Source organism: Urtica dioica, chromosome 5 (genome assembly GCF_054948205.1).
Source record: "Urtica dioica subsp. dioica isolate 48M chromosome 5, U.dioica_male_clone48M_v1_H2, whole genome shotgun sequence".
Lineage (NCBI taxonomy): Eukaryota > Viridiplantae > Streptophyta > Magnoliopsida > Rosales > Urticaceae > Urtica > Urtica dioica.
The window spans coordinates 1652700-1679705 of NC_142760.1; the positions used below are offsets into that span (position 1 = coordinate 1652700).

At 33.9% G+C, this 27006-nt stretch overlaps 3 protein-coding genes across 4 annotated transcripts; 1 reads left to right on the plus strand and 2 right to left on the minus strand.

Annotated features, from left to right (window-relative positions):
• Positions 1-33: 33 nt before the first annotated feature.
• On the minus strand, positions 34-5001 carry LOC149394747 (elongation factor 1-delta, putative (DUF936)). The gene is made up of 5 exons (XM_089615807.1): positions 4402-5001; positions 3451-3669; positions 1986-2077; positions 488-1132; positions 34-110 (listed from the first exon to the last, which is right to left on the minus strand). Exons 1-5 carry the CDS (start codon positions 4864-4866, stop codon positions 104-106), a joined length of 1428 nt encoding a protein of 475 aa, XP_089471933.1. The 5' UTR covers positions 4867-5001; the 3' UTR covers positions 34-103.
• A 4886-nt stretch (positions 5002-9887) lies between these two features.
• Positions 9888-10576, plus strand: LOC149394748 (uncharacterized). The gene has a single exon (XM_089615683.1). It carries the CDS (start codon positions 10130-10132, stop codon positions 10550-10552), a length of 423 nt encoding a protein of 140 aa, XP_089471809.1. The 5' UTR covers positions 9888-10129; the 3' UTR covers positions 10553-10576.
• A 1259-nt stretch (positions 10577-11835) lies between these two features.
• On the minus strand, positions 11836-18382 carry LOC149394749 (uncharacterized). 2 transcript variants are annotated; one of them, XM_089615808.1, is made up of 13 exons: positions 18101-18382; positions 17101-17291; positions 16711-16780; positions 15687-15883; positions 15003-15078; positions 14828-14911; positions 14633-14712; positions 14371-14497; positions 13918-13977; positions 13776-13826; positions 13520-13678; positions 13301-13433; positions 11836-12333 (listed from the first exon to the last, which is right to left on the minus strand). In XM_089615808.1, the coding sequence occupies exons 2-13, from the start codon at positions 17256-17258 to the stop codon at positions 12134-12136; spliced, it is 1395 nt and encodes a 464-aa protein (XP_089471934.1). In that variant the 5' UTR covers positions 17259-17291; positions 18101-18382; the 3' UTR covers positions 11836-12133. The 2 variants fall into 2 exon arrangements, with proteins under 2 accessions (XP_089471934.1, XP_089471935.1); XM_089615809.1 differs by lacking the exon at positions 18101-18382 and adding an exon at positions 18009-18084.
• Positions 18383-27006: the final 8624 nt, after the last annotated feature.

Genomic DNA, 27006 nt, shown 5'->3' on the forward strand with positions numbered 1-27006 from the left:
AGAGTTAAAATTAATCTTGATTGATTTTTAACCAAAAATTTTTTTGGTTGAAGTTAACCTCCGGTTAATTTAATCGAAATAATTTGGGCTAACCAAAACTAACCTAGTACCTGCAAGAAAAATAAAAATAAAAAACCAAAATTAAACTATATTTTATTTATATAAAAGTCAAAATAAAATTTAATTTGGTTAACCGAGGTTAAAACCCAACCCACAAAAAAAAATTTGGTTAAATATCAAATTTTGAACGAATTTTTTTTTAACTAAAGTTAACTGCGATTAATCTTTTCATCGCCTTTACCATCTATGCTTGACTAGACTATTCTCTTTTTCATGAACTAACAAAAAAAAAAAACAAGGCAAAGACTAATAACAACAAGAGTGTCCTCTTTGTTGTAATATAGATTCTAATAATCTAAACCCCAAAAATGGCTGTGTACTAAACTATTTAAAAATCTCTAATCTATTTCTTTCTCCGAAGACTTACTTTCCGAAACGAGCACGATGATCCGGCGAGAACCCGTGTAGCTTCTTCCTCAAACTCTCGACCCTCTTCTCGTCTTTCAGAGATCCGCTCGTGACTAAGTCGTTCAACCATTGCTCGACGCTTTTGAGCTGACCCGACAAAGATTCGTCTCTCCTCGGCCCGAGTCCTTTGGCCAAAGAGTCCTCTAAGTACCCGAGGAACCAATCTCGAGAAGCCAAGAGAAGCTTCTGGGCCAAACTAGCCGTTTCGTTTTTCGATTTGCTGTTTCTTTGCTGCTTCGGAAGATTATCTTCTTTCCTAGAAGCCGACGACGAAAGGGTTCGTTGGATTTTCTTGATCTGTGGAGAGTTATTATTCTTCGGCTCTTTGTTGCTACTACTACGAGGACTCTCTAAGACGATGTAGCTGTGCCTCTCGTCTTTTTTGTCCCGATTTTCGAACAGATTGAACGAGGCTAGGTCGGTTTTCAGGGCGGCTTTGACCCACGAAGATGAGCCGCCACGACGATGATCTGTCGGATCTGAATTCAGCAACGAATTGGCGAGCTTTGCTGCGCTGAGCATTCTATGATTGAGGTCCATGAAATTCTGAACCACTTGTCCCGCGGGAGATTTTCGTGAGGATTTGCAGAGTTCGGCGAAAACGCTGCGAAAATAAAGCAGAATTTTTTTTAGCATAGAGAGTGTATAAGAAATTGCATCACTAATAATATTGTAATCATTTTGCTTATATTAAAGATGTCACGATTTGTTGTTTTTAAACATAAATGGAAAGAAACAATTCATTGCTCATATTTTCAAATATTTTGTAACTAAAAGCCACAAACTTGATGTGCAAATACTTTTATTTAGCAAATCATGGTTATTCATTTTTTTAAAAAATTTATATACAAATATGTTTAAATACTATAGACATATCATCTTTTTTTCTTCTTCTTCTTCTTCTTCTTTAAATTAAGACCATTTCAAAGGTTCGAAGCTCCCTTTTAAAATAATAAAGAGGAACAACGTGTATCGTTCGCATTATGAATGCTATTAAATCAATAATTTGAAGAGTATTTTGCTAAAAAGATCAGTTTACGAATTAATGCCAGTGATCTCCTAAAAGAGCTAAGAAATTTGAGCATGCAAAGATTAAACCAATAATGTTGTTCATATACAAGAGTTTATATAGACTTAAGGGACACGGAAATGTTACGTACGCAGAAAGTTATTAACAGCCAAAACAGATTCTGCAATCTGATTTGGTTGTGACCGTTGGATCATAACAGGGATTGCTTGAGTGACACGTCAGTGTGTTATAAAGGCATTTTACAGAATGAAAGTTTTGTGTGAGGAAAGACTTTGATCTTTTGTAATCGGATATTCAAACATAGTGTGAAAAGCACGAAGACTGTTTTCCTTCTCAAATCGCTATTACGATATGTTTAGCTTAGGGCACAAGAAACTAGTTCTTGGTATCAGAAATAACACTTTTTGGCTGTTAAAATATCACATACCACATGCAATGAATGACGTCATCAGCGGCCGATGCTTCTTCAAGTGAACGTACGGCAGCCAAAAACGCGACTCCCCTCTGATGAGCTGTCTTCTGCGATGATCAATCCATTGTTAATTCATATTCAAAATACATAATAAACTTATAATCCCCAAGCTAAACTAGCATTAAGAGTTAAACAACTTAAAAGCATAATTACATACCTAAACAATAACAATAATAAAAATTATCATTAATTGACAAACTTACTTCTAAAATGTGGGGCAAACTAGAAACGTAGTCTTTTTGAAACGTGATATTTAAGATCTAGTCCACGTTTGGTAAATTTTGTAATCTAGCCATTTACTGAAATTTACGACTATGAAGTATCGAATATACCCTTGTGTGGTTTAAATAAGTGAAAATAAAATAATAGCCAACGTTTGAGTCCTACTAATAAGAAAGTCAACAAGATCATCAAACTTAGTACACGATTGGATTCAAATTTGAATATTTAAAAGGAAAATCATTAATGAATATAATATAAGAAACAAATTAAATATTGATTCAAATAAGTAACTTGTGAATCGTCAATAAATTTTCGTTAATTTTTATTTATGCGTGTAATAAATAAACGAAAATAAACCAAAATAAATAGGCACACTATTAAACAAATGATAAACATGTAAATTGTTAAATGACTAATAAAAGCCACGTCATTAATTGTGCCTATGTTTGAAACTTAGCTTAAACGTTGGCTAGATTGCAATTTCCACGTTTCAAGTGGCTTAGTCCATATAATTTTTCTAAAATGAACCATTTTGCTCATAAAATGAATGTAAGGACCGAAATAGCATCCATATAATAGTTCAGGGACTATTTTCACTAAAAAAAACGGTAATTTTATAACAATGCAATGACATACAATTTCCCAACCCCAACTCCCTAATTGAATCCTCTATCCCCCTATGAGTTTGGAATAAATTACCACGCAATACTATGAAGCACAATTTTATTTTTTTTATATTACTATTTCAATTAGACACGATCACTAATGAATAAAGTGCTACAAAATCAATAGTTCAAGGATCAAAATGACAGTCGCGTAATGTAATTTTGGTCTCTAACAATCTAATTGTCCTTAAAACTACTGATTTTGTAGCATTCAAGTCTTTTTCACAAAAATATTACTTTTTTCATATAAAATTCAAAACTTAAACAACTTAAAACATAATATAAACTTACTCTAACAATCTAAAACTGAAATTACTTAAAATCCGTAATTTTATAGCGATCCCGTGACGTATAATTTCCCCGACCCCAATGCCATAATTGTATTGCACAAAATAATTTTGTTTTGCTATCCTATTTCAATGAGACACGACCGCGAAGAACAAAGTGCTACAAAATCAATAGTTAAGGGATCAAAATGGCAATTGATGTAATAGTTAGGGGACTATTTGGTAAATAGCCGTAATGATTAATACCTTTCCGAGCTCGGTGATGGTCGAGGGAAGCGTGTCCCACGATATCTTTGGTCCCGGGCCGGGTTTGCTATCGAAAGTCACTTTCTTCAGAGACCCGCCAAGCTCGGACGGCGATTTCGGCTCTTTCTTTGGAGAAGGGATGGTCTCTTTTTTGCTTCCCAATGGCGAGCCGAACGAATTCGAATGTTTCAAAGACGGCACGTTCTTTGGAGAGGCCTTCTTTAATTTTCGGAAAAAAAAAAAAAAAAATATCATTAATAGAATTTGAATTTTCACCAAATGGTAACACAAAATAAGCACATGTAGAGAGTTGTATCAGACAAAAGAGTTTAATAAATTCTTCTTCTAAGAGTATTCATCAACTTCATGAGAGCTGATATTCATCTACCAAATAATTAACTAAAAAAAAAAAACTTTTTTTCTTATCAAGCATCTTTTTGCAATCCTTAATCCATTGAAAATAAAATAAAAATTTACTAGTCAAACTTAAACCCATACATACTACATAGTACCAAACCCAAACAGAAATCCAAATAATAATTTCTTTTAAATACAGAACCTTAAAAACCACAAACATAACAACATTTAACAACCTTAAATAAGTCAATTATTTTTTTCAACAAAAAAAATATATATAGTTTAAACCAAATACGAGTTTTTACTTTACTAACTCACAATAATCTTCATGCTGTCGATAAATAAATAAATAAAAATAATAATATATTTTCTCTTAAAAACACAACCTAAAGAATCAGTAACATTACACCATTTAACTAGTACAAGCCAAAAAAAAAAAAATTCACTGAAAAAAAAAATCTAGTGTATATAAAGTACAGACCTGTAAATAAATAAATAATCTAGTGGTCAAACATATTTTATTTTTATTTTTGAATAATAGTAGTAAATAGAATAGAAGAGGGAAAAAAAAAAAAAAAAAAAAAGAGAACGTACGAGAGGCGAAACGGCGACGTTTTTGGTATCCCACGAGCGACGATGAGAGTCGAAGCTGAGTCTTTTGTCGGAGTTTCGAAACAGAGCTTGGCTCGAGACCAACTCGATCGGATTTCCGATACACGGGCACGGCTTTCTCACCCTTCTCGGCACCGGCCTGAGTCCCCGGAGCACCGGCACCGGCGCCGCCGTGTCCAGGCGCGCCACGTGGACGAACTGGCCGAGCCGCACGGCGTCGCTACGGACGAGCTCGGCGTCGGCGTGGTCGGAGACGGAGACGTAGGCCGAGTTCGCCGAGTCGGAGAGCTTCAGGAAGAATCCCCCGGCGGGGCTCAGCCACGTGGCGTCGTCGGAGGCGGAGAGCGACGGCGCGATCTCGATCACCTGGAGGAGCGTCGAACGGCGGCGATGGCTGTCGCCGCCGGAGAGGAGCTTCGCGAGAGCGCCGGGAGTGAGAGACGCCATTGGAGACGAGAGTGAGAGTTTTTGTGATTCGTGACTTTGTGTTTGTTTGTCTTCTTCAATGTGGGCATTTGGGGAAAAAAGAAAAAAGAGAAGGCACTTCTTTCTCTCTCTCACACGTTATTTCCATATTTGTGAGAGAAGAAGAGCTGTATTTGGGTCTCTATTGACTGACGATACGACAAGTCTATTTTGCGAAGCTCTACGTTCTATGAAACTATGCCTTTTCATTGGTTGTTTCAAAATATTATTATTATATAAAAAAAACAACAAACAAACTTGTTCTCGTGTTTTAAATCACGCGCCTTTTTCCTTTTTAAGGTTTTGTTTTTAAATTTTTTTTTTTTTTTTAAGAACGAAATTATGAAGATGGGTTAATTTTGCAAAAATTGCATGGAACGTCTCTACTGTTTGTCGTTTTCAGGTTGTAGTTATCCTGTCTCTAGTCATAGGGAAATAACTCGTGTAGATAAATATTATTGATTGCTCATGAAATAAAGACTAAATAATAATAGGGGTAATTATTTCTAAAAATATATATATATATATATATATATTAATAATTAGATTAATAGCCCAACCAATTTGCATTAAACTAAATTAACAAAAGAGTTAATTAATTATTTTGTTAATTTAATTTACTGCGGATTGATGAGCTATTTATTTAATAAAATAAAATTTTGGCTAAAATTTTAAAAAAAATCCAATAGAATGATTGATTGCAACAAATTTATGATAATAATATATAATGATATAAAATTTATAACTAATAAATTAAATACTAATACTTTGGGCTGGTTACGTGAGTTATATTAATAATATAAGGAAATATTAAATATTTATTATATATTCTATATTGCTATATTTTTATTTTTTTCAAATTAATGATGTACAATTTGTGTTTGCATTTTTATTGCTAAACGCTAAAGATAAAATAATTACCTAAGGTTCTATCTTATAAGCTAAATGATCGCTTGTAAAGAGGAAAAGATAAACATTGTGATTGACTTTGTCAATTATTCATTGAAAGTTAATTTTATAATTTCGGATAAAGTATTTTTAGTAAAGAATATTAATAGATACCTTAAACTCTATAGCCGCTCATTATTTGCATTAGGAAACTATATCTTGAGTAATAATCTATGTGAACAAGCGTGCATCGACTCTTTATCATTTTCTGTCAAAGTAGTATATTAGTAAGTTTGTTAATTAAGTTTAATATTCAGAACAAATACGAGGAAATAGGGACGTATGTATATATAGAGAGAGAGAGTGAGAGAAAGAGAGAGTATTTGGTAATTTTCTTTTGGGTCTTTGGATGAGATCCAATAATTCAAAATGCCTTAAAAATGGAAAATAGACATTTCAGAAAATCGGAGAATCACGACACGCAGAGATTGAGTGCACACACTGAAACTTTTCTTCGCGCGCAGAAAGAGTACGCTATTTTATATCCTAAAATTGGCATCGAGCGTGGCGCGGTGTACCAGAGCGCAGCGCGTTTGGAGCACGATTTTCATTTATTTGCTCGAAAAGTATCCGTTTGACTCGATTCGACTTCCAATTGCTTCTAAACACCATTAAATAGCTCAATTGAGGTCCTAACACTGAATTTGAGTTCGAAACCTGAAAATCACTAGAAAAACTCCGAGAGATCATAAAAAATTCTTCTGAACAAGCTATAACTCGATTTTAGAAATACGAGATAAATGTATGTTAAATGCACCCACCAAATGTCTGCATCCATAACAACTTTCCAAGCCATTATGTTAAATCATAATTTTATAATACAAAAATAAACAATAATGAATTTTTATATAAACATCAAATACATATTTAAACAAAATTTCTTATAAAATGTTGGGAAAAAAAAAACCAAAATTGAAAAAATATTCATAAAAAGTAAGGTAGCTTCTCTTCTCCCACATCCTTATCCAAAAATTGCTCTCATTGACCATCATTAAGCTCCCCCCACGAGCTACACCGACTACAAAGATGATCAAGTATAGTTAATTAATTACTATGGAATATAGTGATTAATCAGCACAATGTCCGTCTAAAATGTGCATATATTTTTCTAGTTGCATGTTTGTTTGACTTCTCTAACTTTTTTTTTTTTTTTTTTTTTTTTGTCTTTCTTCACTTCTAGTTTTAGCAAAATTATTAACCGAGTCCAATTATAACCTCAAGTTTCATTTGGAATATCAATTATTGACCAAATCCAATAACATTGATCATTTACGCCATTTTTTTTTTTTTTTTTTGTGTTATCGTTGGATTTTCATTTGGGCTATTTTACAAATCTAACGATAACACCAAAAAAAAAAAAAAAAAAAATGGCACAAAATTAATCTTATGTATCATCTACGTCTGTAGGCCAAAATAAAAACAAAAAAAACCTCTTGAGAAGTGGTCAGTAATTGAAATTCCAAAATGAAGCTTGATAACTTTGACAACTAATATGATTAACTTGGATAGCTAACTTTGTTGTCGGATGAATAAGTTGGGCGTGTGAAGGTCATGAATCAGTAAGACACTACTAGAGAGTGTGTCAAGTGACTATAAATTTTGTGATATTAGAATTGATGAGTATTTTTGGACTATATAATTATATAATGTAGGTGTGTCTAGATTGTTAAAGATTTTGAAACTAATGCGTTATATTTAATTAAATAATGAATGTTATGTTATATTTAAGGGTAATTGGCGGCATAAATACCTCAACCTTTCGGTTTTATACACTTTAATATCACATCTTTTTTCTTCGCAGCTAAAATACCTAACGTTGGTTATTAGCACCATCGTTAAGTTTAAGACGTGGACTCTCAAAACTTAATAAATCGACTGAAAAACCTTTATCTGCTTCTCTCTTCTGAGTACCTGCAACTAAAAGGACAAAGCGATTCTCTTGTCCTTCTCGTCGAACCTCATGGCATCGCCGAGCTCGATCGCGTGTCTTGATTGGTCTGAGTCGACGGACTGCTGTGCTGGCTGGGAAGGAATCTCCTGCGATGCTGATCGCGACCGAGTCACCACTCTAGAGGACTCGCCGGTCCGATTCCGCTGGCGCTGGCCGGTTTGAGCGGGTTAAGCGAGCTGGACCTCTCGCGGAGCTCTTTCTCCGGTTCAATTCCACCGGAGATTCTCGCATCTATGGCTTAATAACAATAATTATAATAATATAATAGGACATGGAAAGCCCGAGCCTACGGCGGGAACGGCAAGGGATGATACTGTTGGAGCAACAGCAGGGAAACAGAACGACCATCGGCGGCGGCGAGGCGAGCTTCGACACGAACATGGTGATAATCCTCGCCGCGCTTCTCTGCGCACTCATATGTGCTCTGGGGCTGAGCTCGATCGTCCGGTGAACGCTGCGCTGCGGCCGCGGCCTCGAGCCAGAGTCCGCTGACCGGAGCGCGGCGGCGCGTGGGCTGAAGAAGAGCGCGTTGCGGCGAATCCCCGTGGCGGCGTACGGACCCGGCGCGTTGGCGGTGGGGACGAACTGCGCGATCTGCTTGGGCGAGTTCGAGTCCGGCGAGAGGGTTAGGGTTTTGCCTCTCTGATTTTTCAGTCGATTTATTAAGTTTTGAGAGTCCATGTCGGCAGTTCACGTCCTAAACTTAACGATGGTGCTAATAACCAACGTTAGATATTTTAACCGCGAAAAAAAAAAGATGTGGTATTAAAGTGTATAAAACCGAAAGGTTGAGGTATTTATGCCGCCAATTACCCTATATTTAATCTATCTACTTAAGGGTTTATAAATTATTTTTTCCTTTGAAAAATAAGTTCGAAGTTTTGTTATTTACGTTTAAAATAAAAAATTGTTTTACAAAAACAAAAATATCTAAGCGTTGGTACCATATTTACTGTATAATATACTTTATATTGATAGATATGAATTAAAGGTGTGTAGCTAAATAATCAACCGAGACTAATGAATTTTCGAAATGGCAAAGATTTGTCTAATATTAATAAAATATATAATCATAGTTTACAAAAAGATGCAAATACCTTGGTTCAATAAAAAAAAAAAAAAAAAAAAATTGATCCTACGATAAATGTTTTAATAGTAGTAAATTGTTTACAGGGCACACTAGCGCAAAATAGTCAAAATAAAACTATGAAATTTGTTTTTAGCCTACGTTTCACAACTTTTAGAGAAATAGCCAACAAGTTTATATGACAATAATTATGGTCTGATTTGCTTTTATTTGTTATCAAATTCGTCATTTTCTCTCTCTTACTTTTTTCCAACATATTTTTTACATAAAAACTTCAAAAAATCATATATATCTCATATGAACTCTAAATTGAGTGATTCCAAATCCTACGGATTCGTGACGCCGAGATCTTAAAAAATAGATCCATTGTGTTTGATGAAAAATCATGTTTAATACCATAGATGTAGAAAAATCACGTTACTACCTTAAATATGGAAATAACTGATTTTTTTTGAAATTATCGACATAAATATAATTTTTCATCAAACACAAGGGTCTATTTTTGAAGATCTCGACGCCACGAATTTGTAGGATCTGAAATCACTCAATTTCGAGTTCGTATGAGAACGATACGAATTTTTGAAGTTTTGATGCAAAATAAATTATTTGAAAAAAATAGGAAAGAGAACGTGACGAATTTGTTAATAAATAAGGGCAAATCAGACCTTAATTATTGTCACATAAGGCATTTGACTATATCTCAAAATACTGTCAAACATAGGCTAGATCCAAAATCACATGTTTAAAGTGGTCTAATTAGTTACAAATCTCTTGTTTATATATACAGGGGTAAAGTGTCAAAAATATTTTGGGCAACTTATTAATTTTAACTATGTTGCTAAAACCTCAAAACTTTAATTATATATTTTGGTTTTAAATTGTTATTTTGTATAAATTTTTAACAGAATTAAATGTGTTTTTTAATTTTCTCTTCCTTTTAGCATTTTCATATTAAACTATGATAGGCTAAATTGTTTGTACTCACAAAATTTGCTCTAACATGCGCTTTCACGTAAAAATGAGATAGTTGGTAGACCCTCACACTTAAGCTTCAAACATTGATTATTCTTCATCTTCACAAAATGGACAAACCCCAAAATCAGACCTCTCAACTCTTTGATTAGACTCTTATTTTTCAACTAACCCTCTTCACTATTTGCTCGCTAACCAAGCAACAACCTCTCAAATATACATATAGTATCATGACATTTCATATATAATAAAACCCTAGCTAAGCTTTATTTTAGATATTCAAATCAATGGGAAACGATGAAGTGGTGCCTCGGCGGCGGCGATTCGACATAAGCATGTCGCGGAGGACTAGAAGGCCGTCATTGGTCAGAGTCGGGGACGAAAACGGAATTTCTCGTAGCTCCGGCGAAGAAGAGTCGTCGGAGGAGGTGGATCGCCGGAGGAGCTTGAAGGAGCTGATAATGGACGACAAAGGCGACGGAGGACCGATAATCTCGGCGACGATCAACGTCGAACACGATTTACCGGTACACGAAAAGAATTTGCAGATTGTTGTTGTGAAGAGTGGTCAAGAGAGTTTGAATAATAATAATAATGGCGTGAAGCTGAAGAAAATGGTGAGTCAGTGTGCCAAGGTATTAGGGCATTATTTGTTGAAGAAAAATCGTGACACTTCCCATAAGAAACCCATTCTAAAGCTTTCTTTGTAAGCGCTTTATTTTATTTTATTTTCTCTCTTTTTTTTTCTTTTTCTTTTTGTCTTCTTTCCTTGTATAAGGCATATATATACATACGAAATCTTTTTTTTTTTTTTTCATTATAAGATTGTAAAATCAAGAAAGAAGAAAATTAAATAAAGTTCATTTTGAGTTTGATGTTGATATTCATGGCTGATGGCTCTACTAGTCTAATGGATTGACTATGGATTCTCTCAACTACACAATTTCTGATGCCTTTTTTAACATTTTATTTATGGGTGATGTAGATAAATAGTTAATTTAAAGTTATGAATCTGTAAAATAGTCAAGGTTTGTCTTAATTGAGTGAAATAGTTAAAATGTGCAGCAAGTTGGTTTCAAAAATTATTTTGAACGAGATTAATATTTTTGAAAGTGATAAATTGCTTATAATAATCGTCAAAAAAATTAATCTTGGTTGTCAAAAAAATTTTGAAAACGTAAATTTGACTACTTTGTTGAAAAGTTGAAACCTTGGCTATTTTGCTAATCACCAAGTTTCAAATAGCTATTTTGTACAATTTTTCCTTTAGTTATTATACCATTTCTTTAATAGTGATTGTTTTAAATTCTTTGAAAAACTAGTAATTTTTAAATTGTATTTATTCGAGATTATTTTTCTTATAAATAAAATTATAACTAATAAGCAAATTTTCATTTTCTATATACATAAAAAAAAATGATTGTTTACAATTTGAAAAACACTATTTTCACTATTAAAACTTTAAACACGGTATCCCCTTTTTTTAAAAAAACTCTTGCAAGTGAAGTCTGAACTTGAATCTAGAGAGTATCAAAACTAATCTCATTTAAGGCGCTACTTTTTGTACGAGTACCGTTTTTTTAAAAAAATATTTTATTTGTATATTTTGCGAATTGTTTTTATTGTTTTATATCCAGGAGTAAAATGTTAGAACTTAGAAGTTAGAACTATTGTTTTACATTTCCATATTTTAGATTCTTTTAATATTATTGTTTTTTCGATAGGTAAATATATTTTTTTCATCATAAATGAATGAAACTCTTAAACAATAAACAAAAAAAAAAAGTTAAATGAAATAAAAAAAAAATTATAAACCTCAAGAAAAATAATAATTATTTATAATTTAAAACAAATTATTTTGCGATTAAAAATATAAAAAATGCTATGCAATTTCCTCTGTATAATATGGCCTTAAAATCTTATGTTTGGCCTTTAAGCCTGTTTTCGATTGGGAAAGTCAACCGAGAGAAAAGAATTTATAAACAAAGGGCCCTTTTTTTTCATTGCAAATTTGTACAATATTTCTTTTATACATCATAATAAGGGAAAAAAATTTAATAGATATGTACAAGGGAGAGTACAATATCCGTACAATATTTTTAAATTACATGATTAGAAGTAATAATTAAGAATCAAGCGAAGTGGTTACCACAATGAATTTGACGTGGCTGCGATGCGAAAACCCTAGCGTATTCGTAGCGTATGTATGTATAGTTATGTACCCACGAGATCGTATCACGAAAAGCCGGTCCATTATAAGAAAAATATGGTCACCAATACCTAGACTTTGACTATACCAAAAGTGGCTCGATCAATGGCTTTGAGAGAGGGTGGTTAAGTTTCATTGTATACGTAACACCAACCGCGGCGAGCGAACAAAACGCCGGAACCAAACCCAAACCGAATCGAGTCACCGAAATAGACACCGGGTTCGAATTCGAATTCGTCGCCGCCGCATCCACATGTGACGACGAAACATCACTTTGAATGTCTGTCATTAAATTAAAATATATATATATATATATAGTTATATATATGAAATTAGATTACAATGGATATAAAATTTGGGCAGAACCGGAACTTTCCATTTCGAATAGTGACGGTATTCATGCCGAATTGGAAGGAAACATTATATTCCGGTTAATTCCAGCACTATTCACCAAATAAAAATATTTATAAAAAAAATTGAAATCTAGAATAGTCTACTTTTCAAAGGGAAAAAAAATCCAATGAATAGTACCAAAATGATACCGGAATTTAAGGTTCCGTGAATAGTACCAGAACATAATTCTGATACTGTTCACAAATTTCCGGTTTTGTTCTGTTCTGGTTGCCCAAGTTTACTAGGATATTGTTTTCATTTATGTTCCCAATAGGGAAATCTACCAAACATGAAAAAGAATGATGTACTAAATAAACCGATTTGATTTGAGAACCTAGTCACTTAAAATTGAATGAATAAATGAAATTTCATTTTCTGTGAACAAACCAACTTGCCCTGTTTGACTAAACTTCCATCCTACATAATTAGAGCCTTTAATTCCAATTAATCTACAAATTTGAAGAGCGTCAATAATGTCTTACCATTTTTATGAGAAAATTAATTGTCATTGTCTAGATTAAATTACCCAACAATGCACTGTTTGAAATAGGGGCTAAAAAAAATTTAAATTAAAAAAAAAAAAAAAAAAAAGTAATCAAACTGGAGGAAAAAAGCAAACCCTTTTGGTACGAAACCTTATTTTTTTTAATGACTTCACACATCTAGCTAGATAAAATGGCTTTTTTTTATATGAAATCTTAACATAAATATGCATATATTAAAAAAATCTAAATACTCTAAATTTAAATAAAAAATATATATGGTTTGATTTTAACTGAAACCTAACCGGTTTAAAAAGTGGTTTGAAAACGACTAATTCATTAGATGGTTTAAGAATTTAAAGAAGAAAACTTACTCTGAAGTGACTGAAGAACATATAATGCGATTCCGCACGAAATTTTGTCCAAGAAGCTAAACGAGCCACACACGAACGCGCATCCGTTGACATCAGTATCGATCAAAACACTTTGCATACTCACACCCGTTACCTGTTTGATTGAATAAAGAGTTAAAAACTTTTTCAAAAGTTTACGAAATATATGCAGGGACTAAAAAGAAAGAAAAAAAAAATTACCATCATCAAGGCATTAGCAATGCCAATGAACACCGAAAGAGCATACATGAAACCGCTCGTGCTTTGAGGCAAAACAACAATAATAGCACCGCAAAACACCCACATTATTCCTCCGGCGGAAAAGTAGGCCTTTAGGCGATACCCGGTCCACGAAACCTCCTAAAATTAAAAATTAAATTAAAAAATTGAAAAGTTCTAAAAAAAAACTTTTCACAAAGGGAAGAGAGCTGAGTAAGAGCTGTTTAGAATTGGAAACCTGTAGAGTAACCGATACAATGAAGCTGCTAATGTAGATGATCGCCGGAACCTGATATAGTTGGATTCTAATGAGAAAAATCATTTGCAAAAAAAGAACAAATCTTGAAATACGAATAGGGATGGGTTTTTTTTTATAGTACCAAAGCTTTAGCCGATTGGGACATCCGAAGATCGTCGATGACATAGAATGCAAGATATGCCTGTGCAGAGAAAATATAAAAAATAAAATAAAAATTGATGTGAAACTATGTAGAAAAAGAAATGAAAAGATTATACAAAATAGCCATTTGAAACAAATGGACTTGAAAAATAGCCAAAGCTTTTAGCGAACTAGCCAAAGTTACGTAGCCCAATTTCTTTTTTACGCCATCAATAAATTTTTTTATTCCTATAAACAATTTACTACAATAAAAAATAAATCTGACACCTTTTATTTTACACATTTTTGTAAATTTGGGCTATTTGCGAATCCAACGGTTTCATTGACTACTTAGCTGGAACACTCAAAAGAATGCCCTAAAAGATTAATTTCGTGTATCACTTGCGTCTATAGGCCAAAAAAAACTCATGAGAAGTAGGTCAATAAATTTTACCTGTGAAACATTTGCCACAAGCCTTGTGAGCGTATACACAAGAGCGACTTGATGGTACAGAACTCTCTTGAACCAGTAGGACCATGAAATCCTTGCATGACTACTTCCTTGTACACCTACCTTTAATCTACAAAATAATTTTAAAAAAATAAATATTAATCGTTGCAAAATCAATCGTTGGCTTATCTAGTTTGAGGGTTTTCGTTATTCAACAGAATAAAAACAATTATTATATGACACTCTAATGTGAAAGTTATTGCACCTCGGTTCCTTTGTTCCGAGATGAAATATTACCACAAAGCAACATCCGATAAAAATGGACACGTAAGCGATCCAACGGTACTGCACAAACAAACATTGAAAAAAAAAAAAAAAAAAACCGGTGTGTTGAAGTTGTCATGTTTACAGAGACATTCTTATTAGGAAATTAAAAAATGAGTTAATTAAACAAGCATACCTGACTTTCAATATTAATCTGGGTTTTGGCTGTGGTGACTTTGAAGACGACGAAAGCCACTGCATAGAGACTAAGATTGGCGACCTAAGAATTTAAATTTACAAGATATTGGTCAGAATATTTGAATTCCGAAATATTCAACACATAGTTACGTGTTCGGTGAAGTTTAGCTGACCATTGTAAAGGCATTGCGACAGCTCGCCAACACGACTCTGCTTGTTGAATTCACCGTGATGCAATTCACCATAGACCTTCAAAAATCTCATTTAGCATACAAAAATAATAATAATAAACAGGTATTTGACCGGAATACGGATCCAGTGTCTCATTTTCTGCCTCCGTAATTATATGATGATCCGTCGTCAACCTTTTAAAACTTTTTTTACAAACAGAAATATACAATATACCATTTTTTTTTAGAGGAAATGGCGGTATAAATACCTAAAGTTTTTTATTTTATACACTTGCATACTCGATCTTTTTATTTCGGCGGCATAAATACCTAATGTCTTGTTTTGCATGCAACGAGAATATTTTGCATGCAACCGGAAGCCTAAACTATCTCAATCCCTTCAATTAATGGATATTTTGACCGGTATTTGACCGGAATCCGGATCCAGTGCCTCATTTTCTGCCCCTGTAATTATATGATGATCCGTCGTCAACCTTTTAAAACTATTTTTAAAAATAGAAATATATAATATACCATTATTTTTAGAGGAAATGGCGGTATAAATACCTAAAGTTTTCGATTATATACACTTGCATACTCATTCTTTTTTTCGGCGGCATAAATACCTAATGTCTTGTTTTGCATGCAACGAGATCACAAGAAAGACAAGAGGAAAAGTAGACTCACATATGGGAGACCTGAGTGGCAGCCCAGCCGAGATTGAAAATCGCCGCGAAAGTGCTGTAACTAACTGTCTCCATTGTCGAAGACGACGTGTTGAAAAGCTTGCATGGCAAGCAACCACCAAAGACCGAAGAGAAAGAAACGGCAACCAAGACCGACCCCGCGGCGTGCCATATTTTGAAATGCCCAAATCTGTCTATCTGTTGCGCTGGATTGTGTTAGAAGAGCAGAGCAAGTTTTCGAAAGGAAAGGAAAAATTGTACAAAATAGCCATTTTAAACTTATTGATTAGCAAAATAGCAAAAGTTTCAAATTTTCAGCAAAGTAGCCAAATTTACGTTTTCAAAAAATTTTTTACAGCCAACATTAAAAATTTTGACGATTATTATAAGCAATTTTTCACTTTCAAAAAAATTACTCTCGGGGTCAAATTTTTTTTTTAAACTGGCTATTTCACTAAATTAAGACAAACCTTGGCTATTTTGCAAATACATAACTTTAAATTGGCTATTTAACTACATCACCCGAAAATGCTTTTACCCCCAAAAAAATGAAAATAAAGAAAGAAATCAGAGTTTGATTTTACGCTTCAAAACATAGCTGAGTATGTAACATAAGAGACCTGAAAATGTGACATCTCTTCCCAGATCCATCTTTACTATATACTTGTCATTTAAAGTTTGAAAAATCCATGTTGAAGCAGACAGAGGATCTTAACGCTACTTGCACCGAAATCACTCGAGGGAGATCTAGAAATTAGTATTCGACTATATATCATATCTTGAAAATGAGAGCAATTGAATTTTGAACACATTAATCTGTAAGACTTGACATAGTCCAGAAGCGTGACGGTTGTTATTCTGGGGTTACAATAAAAAGTTAAAACTATTTGAAAGTCAAGTTGCCTTGAAATACAAAAAAAGAAATTATATAATGAGTTGGCGAATCTGCGATAGCTACGAAGAAGATAACAGCGTTCAGTGACAAGCTACAAGACGATCAGGTTTCAGGGGTACAAAAGAATTACCAGTTCACCAGTAAAAATGGTCGCAAAAGCATCGGCTATTTGTCCGGAAAGCATAACCATAGCCGCATTCCTACAAACAAACAAAAAATGAGAGCTTTAGACTATAATTTCCACAACGTGGTGTCCCAAAACTAATATTCAAAGCAATCCATCACCCGAACCCGAATTCTTACTTAGGAAAATGGGAGCGAAAAATATCGATTGTGTTTCAAAAACTAATGAAATTTCGAGGGAAAGAGAATGTAATCCCTAGCTCAAAACTGCGCACACAAAGTTCTTTATACACGAAAACAAAAACAAAAAACACTTCGTGATGATCCAATTAGATTGAAATATTGGAATCGAGACAATGCCGCGGCGGATATTAATCAAATTTGAATTTGAATTTACCGTGGCGAGAGTCCAATGTCCGTCAAGAAGACTAAGAGATATGTGAACCAACACGAAGCCGTGATGTCGTTGAGCATGTGTCCCACGCCGTAGTACATCACTGCCCATCTTCCCACTGGCCTCGTACACAAATCGTCCTCTTCGCCCTCAACGCCCATCGAGTTTTGATTATTCCCCTGCTATCACCACGACTGCACAGAAGAGAATCGCAGTTAAAACCGATCTCGATTTTATCAACTAGCTAACAATCCAAGACACCTTTTGAACTGTTGATGGATTTCAAAGGTCATGGACTGAAGCTGTACAATTTTCATAGGTCATTTTAGCAACGGAATTGGACATAAAAATACTGAATTTCGTGACAAGTTCGTCATAAAAAAACAGGTGTGAAAAAAAAAAAAAAAAATCAGTAATCATGTCAATTCCCTTTTAGTTATGCATAGAAACTTATTATTATTCTATATTTGAGGTCAAACCAGGCCTGAACAAAATGCGTTTATTCCATATGAACCTATGTACACAAGAAAGCAACAGTAATATATTTAAATACAAGCCCAAAAAACCTTTTACAGTTTGTGGATGCCTAAATTGTCCCCACTGAGAAAATAGAATGATAGAAATAATAAAATATATATATATATTATATAAATAGTACGAGCAGCGATTTTTCAATTCTTCCTAATCAACAGTCCTTTTGTCAAACACTGCCTTGCTCTTAACACAAGCTAAAAAAAATGTGATAACATGTTTTTCGAAATCCTGCTATTGAAATCCCTAAATCCGAAGAGTCAAACTGAATTTTCAATACATATATAGAGTTACATTTCGAAGGGGAACGAATTCAGAGCAGAGAAGAAAGGGAAAGAAAAAAAAATAAATTGAAAAAACAATGAGAATTGAAAACCTACGAAGAAGGGCAAACGGAATCTGCACCGATCGATTTGCGAAAATGAGAGAGACTGAAAATGGAATCTCTATAAAAATAAAAATAAAAGAATACCTGTTTTGGACGTAATGTAGAGCAACTGTGTGGACGATGAATAAAATATCTATACATATATATATATATATTATATATTATTTTATCTATATGGCTATCATCAAATTCAAAACTGAAAGAATCTCTCAACTTGCTTATCGACAAAGGTTTTCGTTATCTAAAAGCTTTGCAGCTTCGTTTTTTTTTTTTTTTTGTATTTTTGTTTCCGATTTTTCCCTTTATTTTTCTTTACATGAGCTTTCGTTTTTTGGAATTGTGTTTTCGTGAATTGTGTTTTGCCTTTTTTTTCTCTTATAAATTGAATATAATTTTTTTGGTATCTGTTACAGTGACGTCAGCCCAAAACTGATTTCACAGACTTTGTTGGAGCGTTGAATTCGAAGCTTGTAAAGGACGTAATTGCCCCTAAAAGGGCCGGATGTGGTGCGAAGTGAGGAATGGTGATTTGGTCATTTGGGTTGGAAGAAATCAACGTGTCTTTGATGACCGGTGATAGGATTATTATCTTTGGCCGCCTTTGAGTTTGCGTGCGTTGCTTGCTTTTCAAGCCTTGGGAAGTCCACCGGAGTAAATAACGCCAAAGGAATACGTCACTAACGTCAATCTCGGGTCAATAGAAAGAAAAAAAAAATGACCAAATACAAAATAAATTTAACCTTTTTTTTGTTTTTTTTTTGCTGGAAAAATAAATATAAACATAGTTTGCTTTTTTCACACTCCTAAAAAATTATAGCATATCCACCATTGTGATGGGATAAAATAGGATTAAAATAGCTCTCATCTATCTTTATTTTTCATATCCTTTTATAATTGAGCGAGTGAAGTGAAATTCGAAATATGTAATTTTATTAATCATGCAACTCCATGATTTAGTAAAAAGATTCATAATATTTAATTAGTTTTGTATGATTTTCAAACAACTTTATAATTTTTAGAGGAGAGTGACATAAATATTATATAATTATGGGTATATTTTATAGAAAGTTTTTGAAATGTGATTTTTTTTTTTATTATGAATACTGTTACTTATTTATACATGATAGTAGTGAGTGGAGATATTGCTAACATATCCTATAATATCTCCACGATTAACAAATACCTAAAGAATAGGGGGATACATGACTTAGTAGATAAACATGACTGGAAGACTAATTCAAAGCTATTGAATATTATTATTAACATATTTAGTCATTTTTTTGGCGGCGAGATAATTTATATTATCTTTGGTGATGAAGAAAGAGGAAAGAGACATGGTTAGATATCAATTTCATTCAAAGTAGTGACTTCTCTCAAGATTTTCTTCTCGTTATTCAAAATAATGAGTTGTGTTTTAGGGTATGTTGATTTGAATTTCCGGATTTCAAATTGAAAGTGGAATTTGACTGAAATTGGATGGATATTGATGGTTAATTTGTTGTGTCGATTGAACGAGTTTTGTCTCTCATATTTTTTTATTTCGTGGTCTTGAATACATGACCTAGAGTTTGAGGTTGAATTTTAAGAATTGAGGCTTTCTCTTGTTTGTCATGGTTTAACGAATCATACGGATATTTACAAGGATTGATGTTGTTTGTTCGAATTTCTCTTTGATTGCTTCAAATTTCTACAACCTAAACGTGGCATGTGTAATCATTCTCAGAGTACCATCAAGCTCGTGTTATTTAATTGAGGGAACTCTTGTCTGCAAGGATTGGCCTCTAATTATCAACAAGCATGACTTTATTGCTCACTACCAAAGAAACCGTTAGTGCCTGTCAGATTAAGAGTTTGATGGCCGATTGTAATCCGAGAATACGGTTTTACATGATTTCACATAATTATCATTATATAAAAACAAGTCTTTTCTTATTAATACTATCACATTGAGCTACATTCCAATTCCAACATTGGACTTACTCTTTTTCGTTTTACAAATTTTCATTCACAATTTCATGTTTCATGGTCTAATATTTTTGCATCAAGATGAATAAAAAGGTGGTCTCCCCGCCTATTTTGACAAGCAATCTCACTCAAAATTACACTACAATGGAGTCATTTACATGAAAATATAATAAGTGTACTACCAAAATAAGGAGTACGTAACTCAAACTTAGATACATATACCAAACTACGTACTACACGATAGTTTACACATACATATACCAAGTGACATACAAATTAAGGAGTATGTACTTCAACATGATCCCAAAAATACAAGTTTGGAATAACCATCAATATGTAATAACATATAGTTTTTTTTACACATCATCGTAATAGTCTACTAATAATCTTGACCCAAAATATGAAACAAGTATTCCTATGTGCTTCAATTGTCCCTGAATAAGCCTTTAATCTGCATGGCTGATTCCCGTCTTGTTGCATTGATCCTGACCCTAGCCAGGGCTTCATGGTAAATCAATATCATGATCAAAATTAAGGTCTCAGTCCCCTTTCCAAATCAATATTCAAGCAAGTATAGAGTTAAGCAGAAATGTGATTACCCTTAGCAAAGCAGACTGAGATATAGGTGCACTTGTTTGACTGTCTAATAGGAGGACCTTGAGATGTTTGAGTCAATGTCTGACTCTGTTGTGATGGACATGCAGTTCCATGGCCTCGATATGACTGTTGTTGTCTATGTGATAATTCAACAATATCAATCATTGAACATTTATCATCATATACGTCACGTAGACCATCGAATTGTATAATAAATGATGCAATACCTCAACTTTTTGTTGCTTTTTGCATTGTGTACAGGTTGACCACATCTGAAGCATTTAGTGGTGACATATTTTTTTTGACATTTTCGTAGCCCTTCGTGGAATAAGCTCGCCATGCTCAAATATTCTTAATCTTTTCGATCTTCCAGGCTTAGCCCTCTCAGCCAGCATGGCCATCGAAGTGAGTCCAGATTTTGGCCACTGATCTATTGGATTTATCGGGTTGATCATTTTATCGTAAGTTAGTGTGTAGCACTCTTTCTTATACCAAGGCGATACGTACTTCAATGGATCGTCACTCATATACCAGATATATCTAATAGCATGGGAACACGGTATCCCTATCAATAACGTTGAACATCAATTTCCTATTGAGTTGCAACAACGTATGTGTTCTCATTATTTTCATTCTCAGGCGTGTTGAGCGGGGGATTACTGGATGATCGCATAACAAGTTCACCTCCCATGATTTTTCAAGAACCTCAGTTATCGCTTTCAATAACGTCTCATCGTCAACAATTATCTCCAGTTTCCAGTCTCGAACGTGCTTCACGAAATACATAGCACCGTCCCAATACCCTAAATCATTCATCAGAATTCCATCTACTAATAGAGTAGACATTTTTTCTAAATTTGTGTTGACCAGATGCGCTATTGTCCCACCAACGTATCCAGCACTCTAAAATGCTATAGAACCCCCGTGGTGAATATTCATACTAAACTTGTTAAGTAAATCATCTGCAAAATGGAAAAATATATACACAAATATTCAATGCTTAATCCCCACCAACACACAAATGAAACCATAAATACTAAACCCTAAAGGAAAGGGACCCACATTTTATGAATATCTGATAAGTAAAAAACAGAACCTAGACCCAAACGAGAAACAAACAAAAAATAAACACCGAAAAGGTAAAGTATTCGACTTTAATCACTGGTCCCCAAATACAACAACATTCTCTCGACATTTGATCAGTGGTCCTCAAACCCCAGTCCAAAATCTTTTTCTTTATTACTTACCATAACACCGAGGGGTCCAGTCTGTTGTACGTGATGTCGACGCCGGCGATTTCTGATTCCCACGAGGTTTGCCTGGACTTTTCTTTTTCCCACGAGATGTCGACGGCGATTTTGACTTCGCCGAACTTTTCTTCGCATGGGATTTCCCCTTCGATTTTGTCATCGCGTTTTAGGGTTTCTTCTCGCTCTCAGAGATCGAAGATTTTTAGGGTTGTAATGTTCTTAATATTTTTTGTTTTTCGTTTATATATTTTCCACATAACGTTTCAAATTCCTTTTTATTTTAATCTTTTAATTATTTTACAAAAATATTAATAAGTAACTTTAATTTCTTTAATATTTTCGATTTCATTTCCGGGACAATTGTTTGAAATTATTATCTTGCCCTCATTCGAGTGGTCACATGAGAAAAACGTGATGACTTCACTGAGAGATTGAAGGAATAATAGACGGAAGGATTATAGACGATAACAAAAATTGAATACCTTTAAAATAGATTTGAGAGTTCGAGGACCACGAGGTTACACATGTCATAGTGTAGAGGGCCAAGGTTTAAAATATTGATACCGATATCCATACCGAGGTTCTGATTTTACGGATATATCGAGTATCGACGGATAATCTATAACAATTTTAATACCGACTACCAATTATATCGGTGATATATCGCTGATATATCGATTACCGATGGATATATCGACAAAAATACTAAAAATAGATAATATGTATATATAATTTAATGATACATATAAAAATTTTATTTTAAATAGATATATATATATATGTATATATATAACATATCTATATATATATTTATATCTATAAATATACGTAATGAATGAATACATAACATTTATTTGAATTTTGAACCACTTGATTTTAACTTGAAACAATGGAATGCAAAAATAAAAAATATTTTATGTTATTTAGCTAACAAATAAAGTTCACCTTATTGTGAAATTAAAAAATTTAAAGAAATCACTCCATATAAACCTATGTGGTTCTATGAATTTTAATAAGCAACAATGGGTCTTCATCCTCCCAAGAACTCAAGTTTAAATTTTGGGTCTGTTTAGAGCTATAAAAATAAGTATTTCAGGAATAACTTTTCTGTTTTGGCTGTTATAGTTTTTTTTTTTTTTTTTTTTTTATATAAAAATGGTATTTTGAGAATAAAACGATATTTAAAGTGTTATAGTAGTGTTTTTTTTTTACCGAACTTTCCATTTTTCTTTGATATCGTGGATATATCGGGATATATCATCGGTATTTTGAACATTGGAGAGGGCAATGATGTCATTTTTCCTTATTATATATCTCTAGTATGCTTGTATTATGTAACAAGAAAATCTCGACCCCGTCTTTTTTTTTGTTCATTAATTATACTAAATTTTTTTTTTCAACTCCTCTTAATTTTTGTAAACTTAAATAATTTAATATATAGCCCTCTCTTACTTCATCGGCTATAGTTTGAGTTGTTTGAGATGTATTTTATTGACTTTTTCATACATTGGTGTAAAAGATGAGTCAAAAGCAACTAAAAGATGATTGCAACGTTGGAAGGAACACAAGTGGTCCAACTGCAGGTCTTCCCCAGACTTAGAATATGTGTAACCAAACAAAAATTGGGAATTTGGCATCAATATTAAACATTACTAAATGCATGCCAATTATTAAGAATAAATCATAATTTTAAATTTGACAGTTATATTACTTTTTAAAGTGTTTAAAGGTTGTTATACCATTCTCATAATTTTATTACTGCACTATATCGGTGATAAATAATTCATGAAATTTTATAGATATTTAGGGGCAATTTGGTTTAGTTTTCTAAATTCGTTTTCTGTTTTTCAATTCTGTTTTCTTATTCTAATTTTCAAATTTAAAAAACAGATTCAAAATTACGTTTCATAATATTTTAAAGAGATTTGTAAGTAACTAGGCCACTTTAAACATGTGATTTTGGATCTAGCCTATGTTTGACAATTTTTAGGTATATAGTCAAATGGCTTATGTGGCAATAATTAAGTTCTTATTTACCCTTATTTATTAACAAATTCGTCACTTTCTCTCACCTATTTTTTTCAAATAATTTTTTTTTCATCAAAACTTCAAAAATTCGTATCTTTCTCATACGAACTCGAAATTGAGTGATTTCAGATCCTACAAATTCGTGGCGTCGAGATCTTCAAAAATAGACCCATTTGGAATCACTCTATTTCGAGTTCGTATGAGAAAGATATGAATTTTTGAAGTTTTGATGCAAAAAAAATTATTTGAAAAAAATAAGAGAGAGAAAGTGACGAATTTGTTAATAAATAAGGGCAAATCAGACCTTAATTATTGCCACATAAGCCATTTAGCTATATCCCTAAAAATTGTCAAATATAGGCTAGATCCAAATTTCATAGTTTCATTTTGGCTATTTTGCTACACTGCTCTATTTTAAATGTTATTTAGTTATGTTTTTCATTCAATTTTTTTTAGATTTTAACTTAAAGTTTAAGAATTATAATATAAGTATATAAGGGAAATGAAATAGAAAACAACTTTTTTTTTGTTTTCTGTTTTCCAACTAAATTTCAAAGAAAAAAAAAACATAATTCCAAATCTGTTTTCTAAATTAATAATCAAACATGTTTTCTAGTTGTGTTTCCTAAAAATTTATAACTAGAAAACATAAAATAAGATTGGAAAACTAAACCAAACAGAGGCTAAAGATTTCGCGATAGATCGGTCACGAAAAAAATATCATAAAATATATAGAATCGGCCACAAAATATGTGATATATTCCTCAAAAAACGATATAAAAAAAATGTCACCAAATTTAAAACGAAATAAAATGTCACGATCAATCAAATTAGTCCATAAAACTCTAATAAACACCAAATTCTATATCCAATCCTATAATCACCAAATACATTGCATTCTCTTTAAATAACAATTAAAAATAAAGACTAAAGGCGACTTCGTCAGCGCGTTCCGATCGCTCAACACACTGGCAATTACGTTTTGCACCGACGGCTCTGCGCCGTAGTTAAGACGGGGGAGGATCTTGGCGCAATATCGAGGGACGACGAGTAGTCTATCGCAATTGTTGACATCGTCGAGATCGAGGTCGCTAGATCTTGTGCGTGCATGTGTGTGTGTGTGAGAGAGAGATAGAGAGAGGGAGAGAGAGAGAGAGAGAGGGGGAGAGGTGATGAGTGCATTTTATATACACATATATCTTAATTTTGAGCTCGAATGTTAGCTTGTTCTCGAGTGTTTTTTTATGTTTTTTTAGAGCTGTTAGGTATTTTCATGTTTTGGGCTAAAATCTAATGGTATGATCTCATTCGAGCTATTTAACCTTGTTTTGGAGAATTTGGAGGCCGAATCAAGTCATACATGAGCTTTTCAAGTGAAGAACACAATTTATGGTCCACAACGCCGCGCTCGCGACCAATATTTGTTAAAAACCAGTGTGCTCACTTTGCGCTGCAAGGAAAAGTGACACCTATTATGTCGTTATTTTTCACAAGTGAAAAATGACACTCCTAATAAAAAAAACGACAAGCAAGTGACTCTTAAGGTTGAACCGCAAAACTGCTCTGGAGGCTGAGTCATAAATGGCTCTGAAGGCTGATCCGCAAAACGGCTCTGGATGCTGAGCCACAAATGGCTCTGAAGGCAGAGCCTCTAACGGCTCTGAGCCCCAAACGTTCCCACAAGTGACTCTGAATGCTGAGCCGCAAAACGACTCTGGAGGCTGAGCCACAAATGGCTCTGAAGGCAGAGCCTCTAACGGCTCTGAGTCCCAAACGTTCCCACAAGCGACTCTGAAGACTGAGTCGCAAAACGACTCTGGAGGCCGAGCCATAAATGGCTCTGAAGGCAGAGCCGCTAACGGCTCTGATCCCCAAACGTTCCCACAAGCGACTCTGAATGCTGAGCCGCAAAACGGCTCTGGAGGCTGAGCCACAAATGGCTATGAAGGCAGAGCCTCTAACGGCTCTGAGCCCGAAACGTTCCCACAAGCGACTCTGAAGGCTGAGTCGCAAAACGGCTCTGGAGGCTAAGCCACAAATGGCTCTGACGGTAGAGCCTCTAACGGCTTCGAGCCTGAAACATTCCCACAATCGACTCTGAAGGCTGAGCCGTTAAACGGCTCTGGAGGCTGAGCCGCAAAACGGCTCTGGAGGCAGAGCCTCTAACGGCTCTGAGCCCCTAATGTTCCCACAGTGTGAAACCACCATTTGAGAAAAGTCAAAGTTCAACTCTTCCTATAAATACCATCCATGATATAGAAGAAGGATAGGAACCCATTCTAAGATAAGAAAAAGACTCTAACTTCTTTCTCTCTTTCTCTCTCTAAAAATTCACTCAACACATACCCACAAAATAATGCTAGAGTTACTCCACATCCATCACCTCTGATTTAGAAAAACACAAAAGAGGAATGATCTATTTCCTTTCTCTCTAGAATTGAAGAAGAATTATTCTCTCTCTCTCTCTCTCTCATATTTCTTTTCACAAACAAAGGCTGAAATTATGCCATATTATATTCCCTCTAAAAAGGTGTCCAAGAACTTGAGAAATCCAATTCTCATGTTCTTCACTTAGTAAGAGGAACATTCCATTATATATCACCCTTTGTGTCTTCTGTTTCAATTAAGGAAAAGGAAGATCACGATAAACCACGACACCCACGTCGAGTTCCCGAAGGTCTCCACTACAGTCGTAACGCCGGGAGATATCTCCGACCCGTTATGATCCATTCGGAGCCATAGGAGATTCGATGCCTGCAACCCAAGATCGATACACGTCGCAAGCTCGCACCGACACGTGTCTCGTGAATGTTGATCAGAAAAATGCATTAACAACACCGCGTGCCCATAGTCTCCTGATTTCCTATAAATTTCTTGTTTTTAAGTGATTTGGACCATTGGATCTCCTCCAAATGCCCAAATAGCACTGAAAAATTACCATGAATCATATTCACAATTGTTTGATCAAATAGACAATTGTTCCCTATTGATGACCGATAGGAGAACATATTGACGTTTGGTTATGAAACATAGAAAGTTGAGACTTTATAGTTTTTCCTAAATGTCTTAAAGAAGATGTTGGAGATGACCACTATACTTCTCAAGACTTATAGTTAACATCATTTACCACTTAAAGTCTTAAAGTCACTA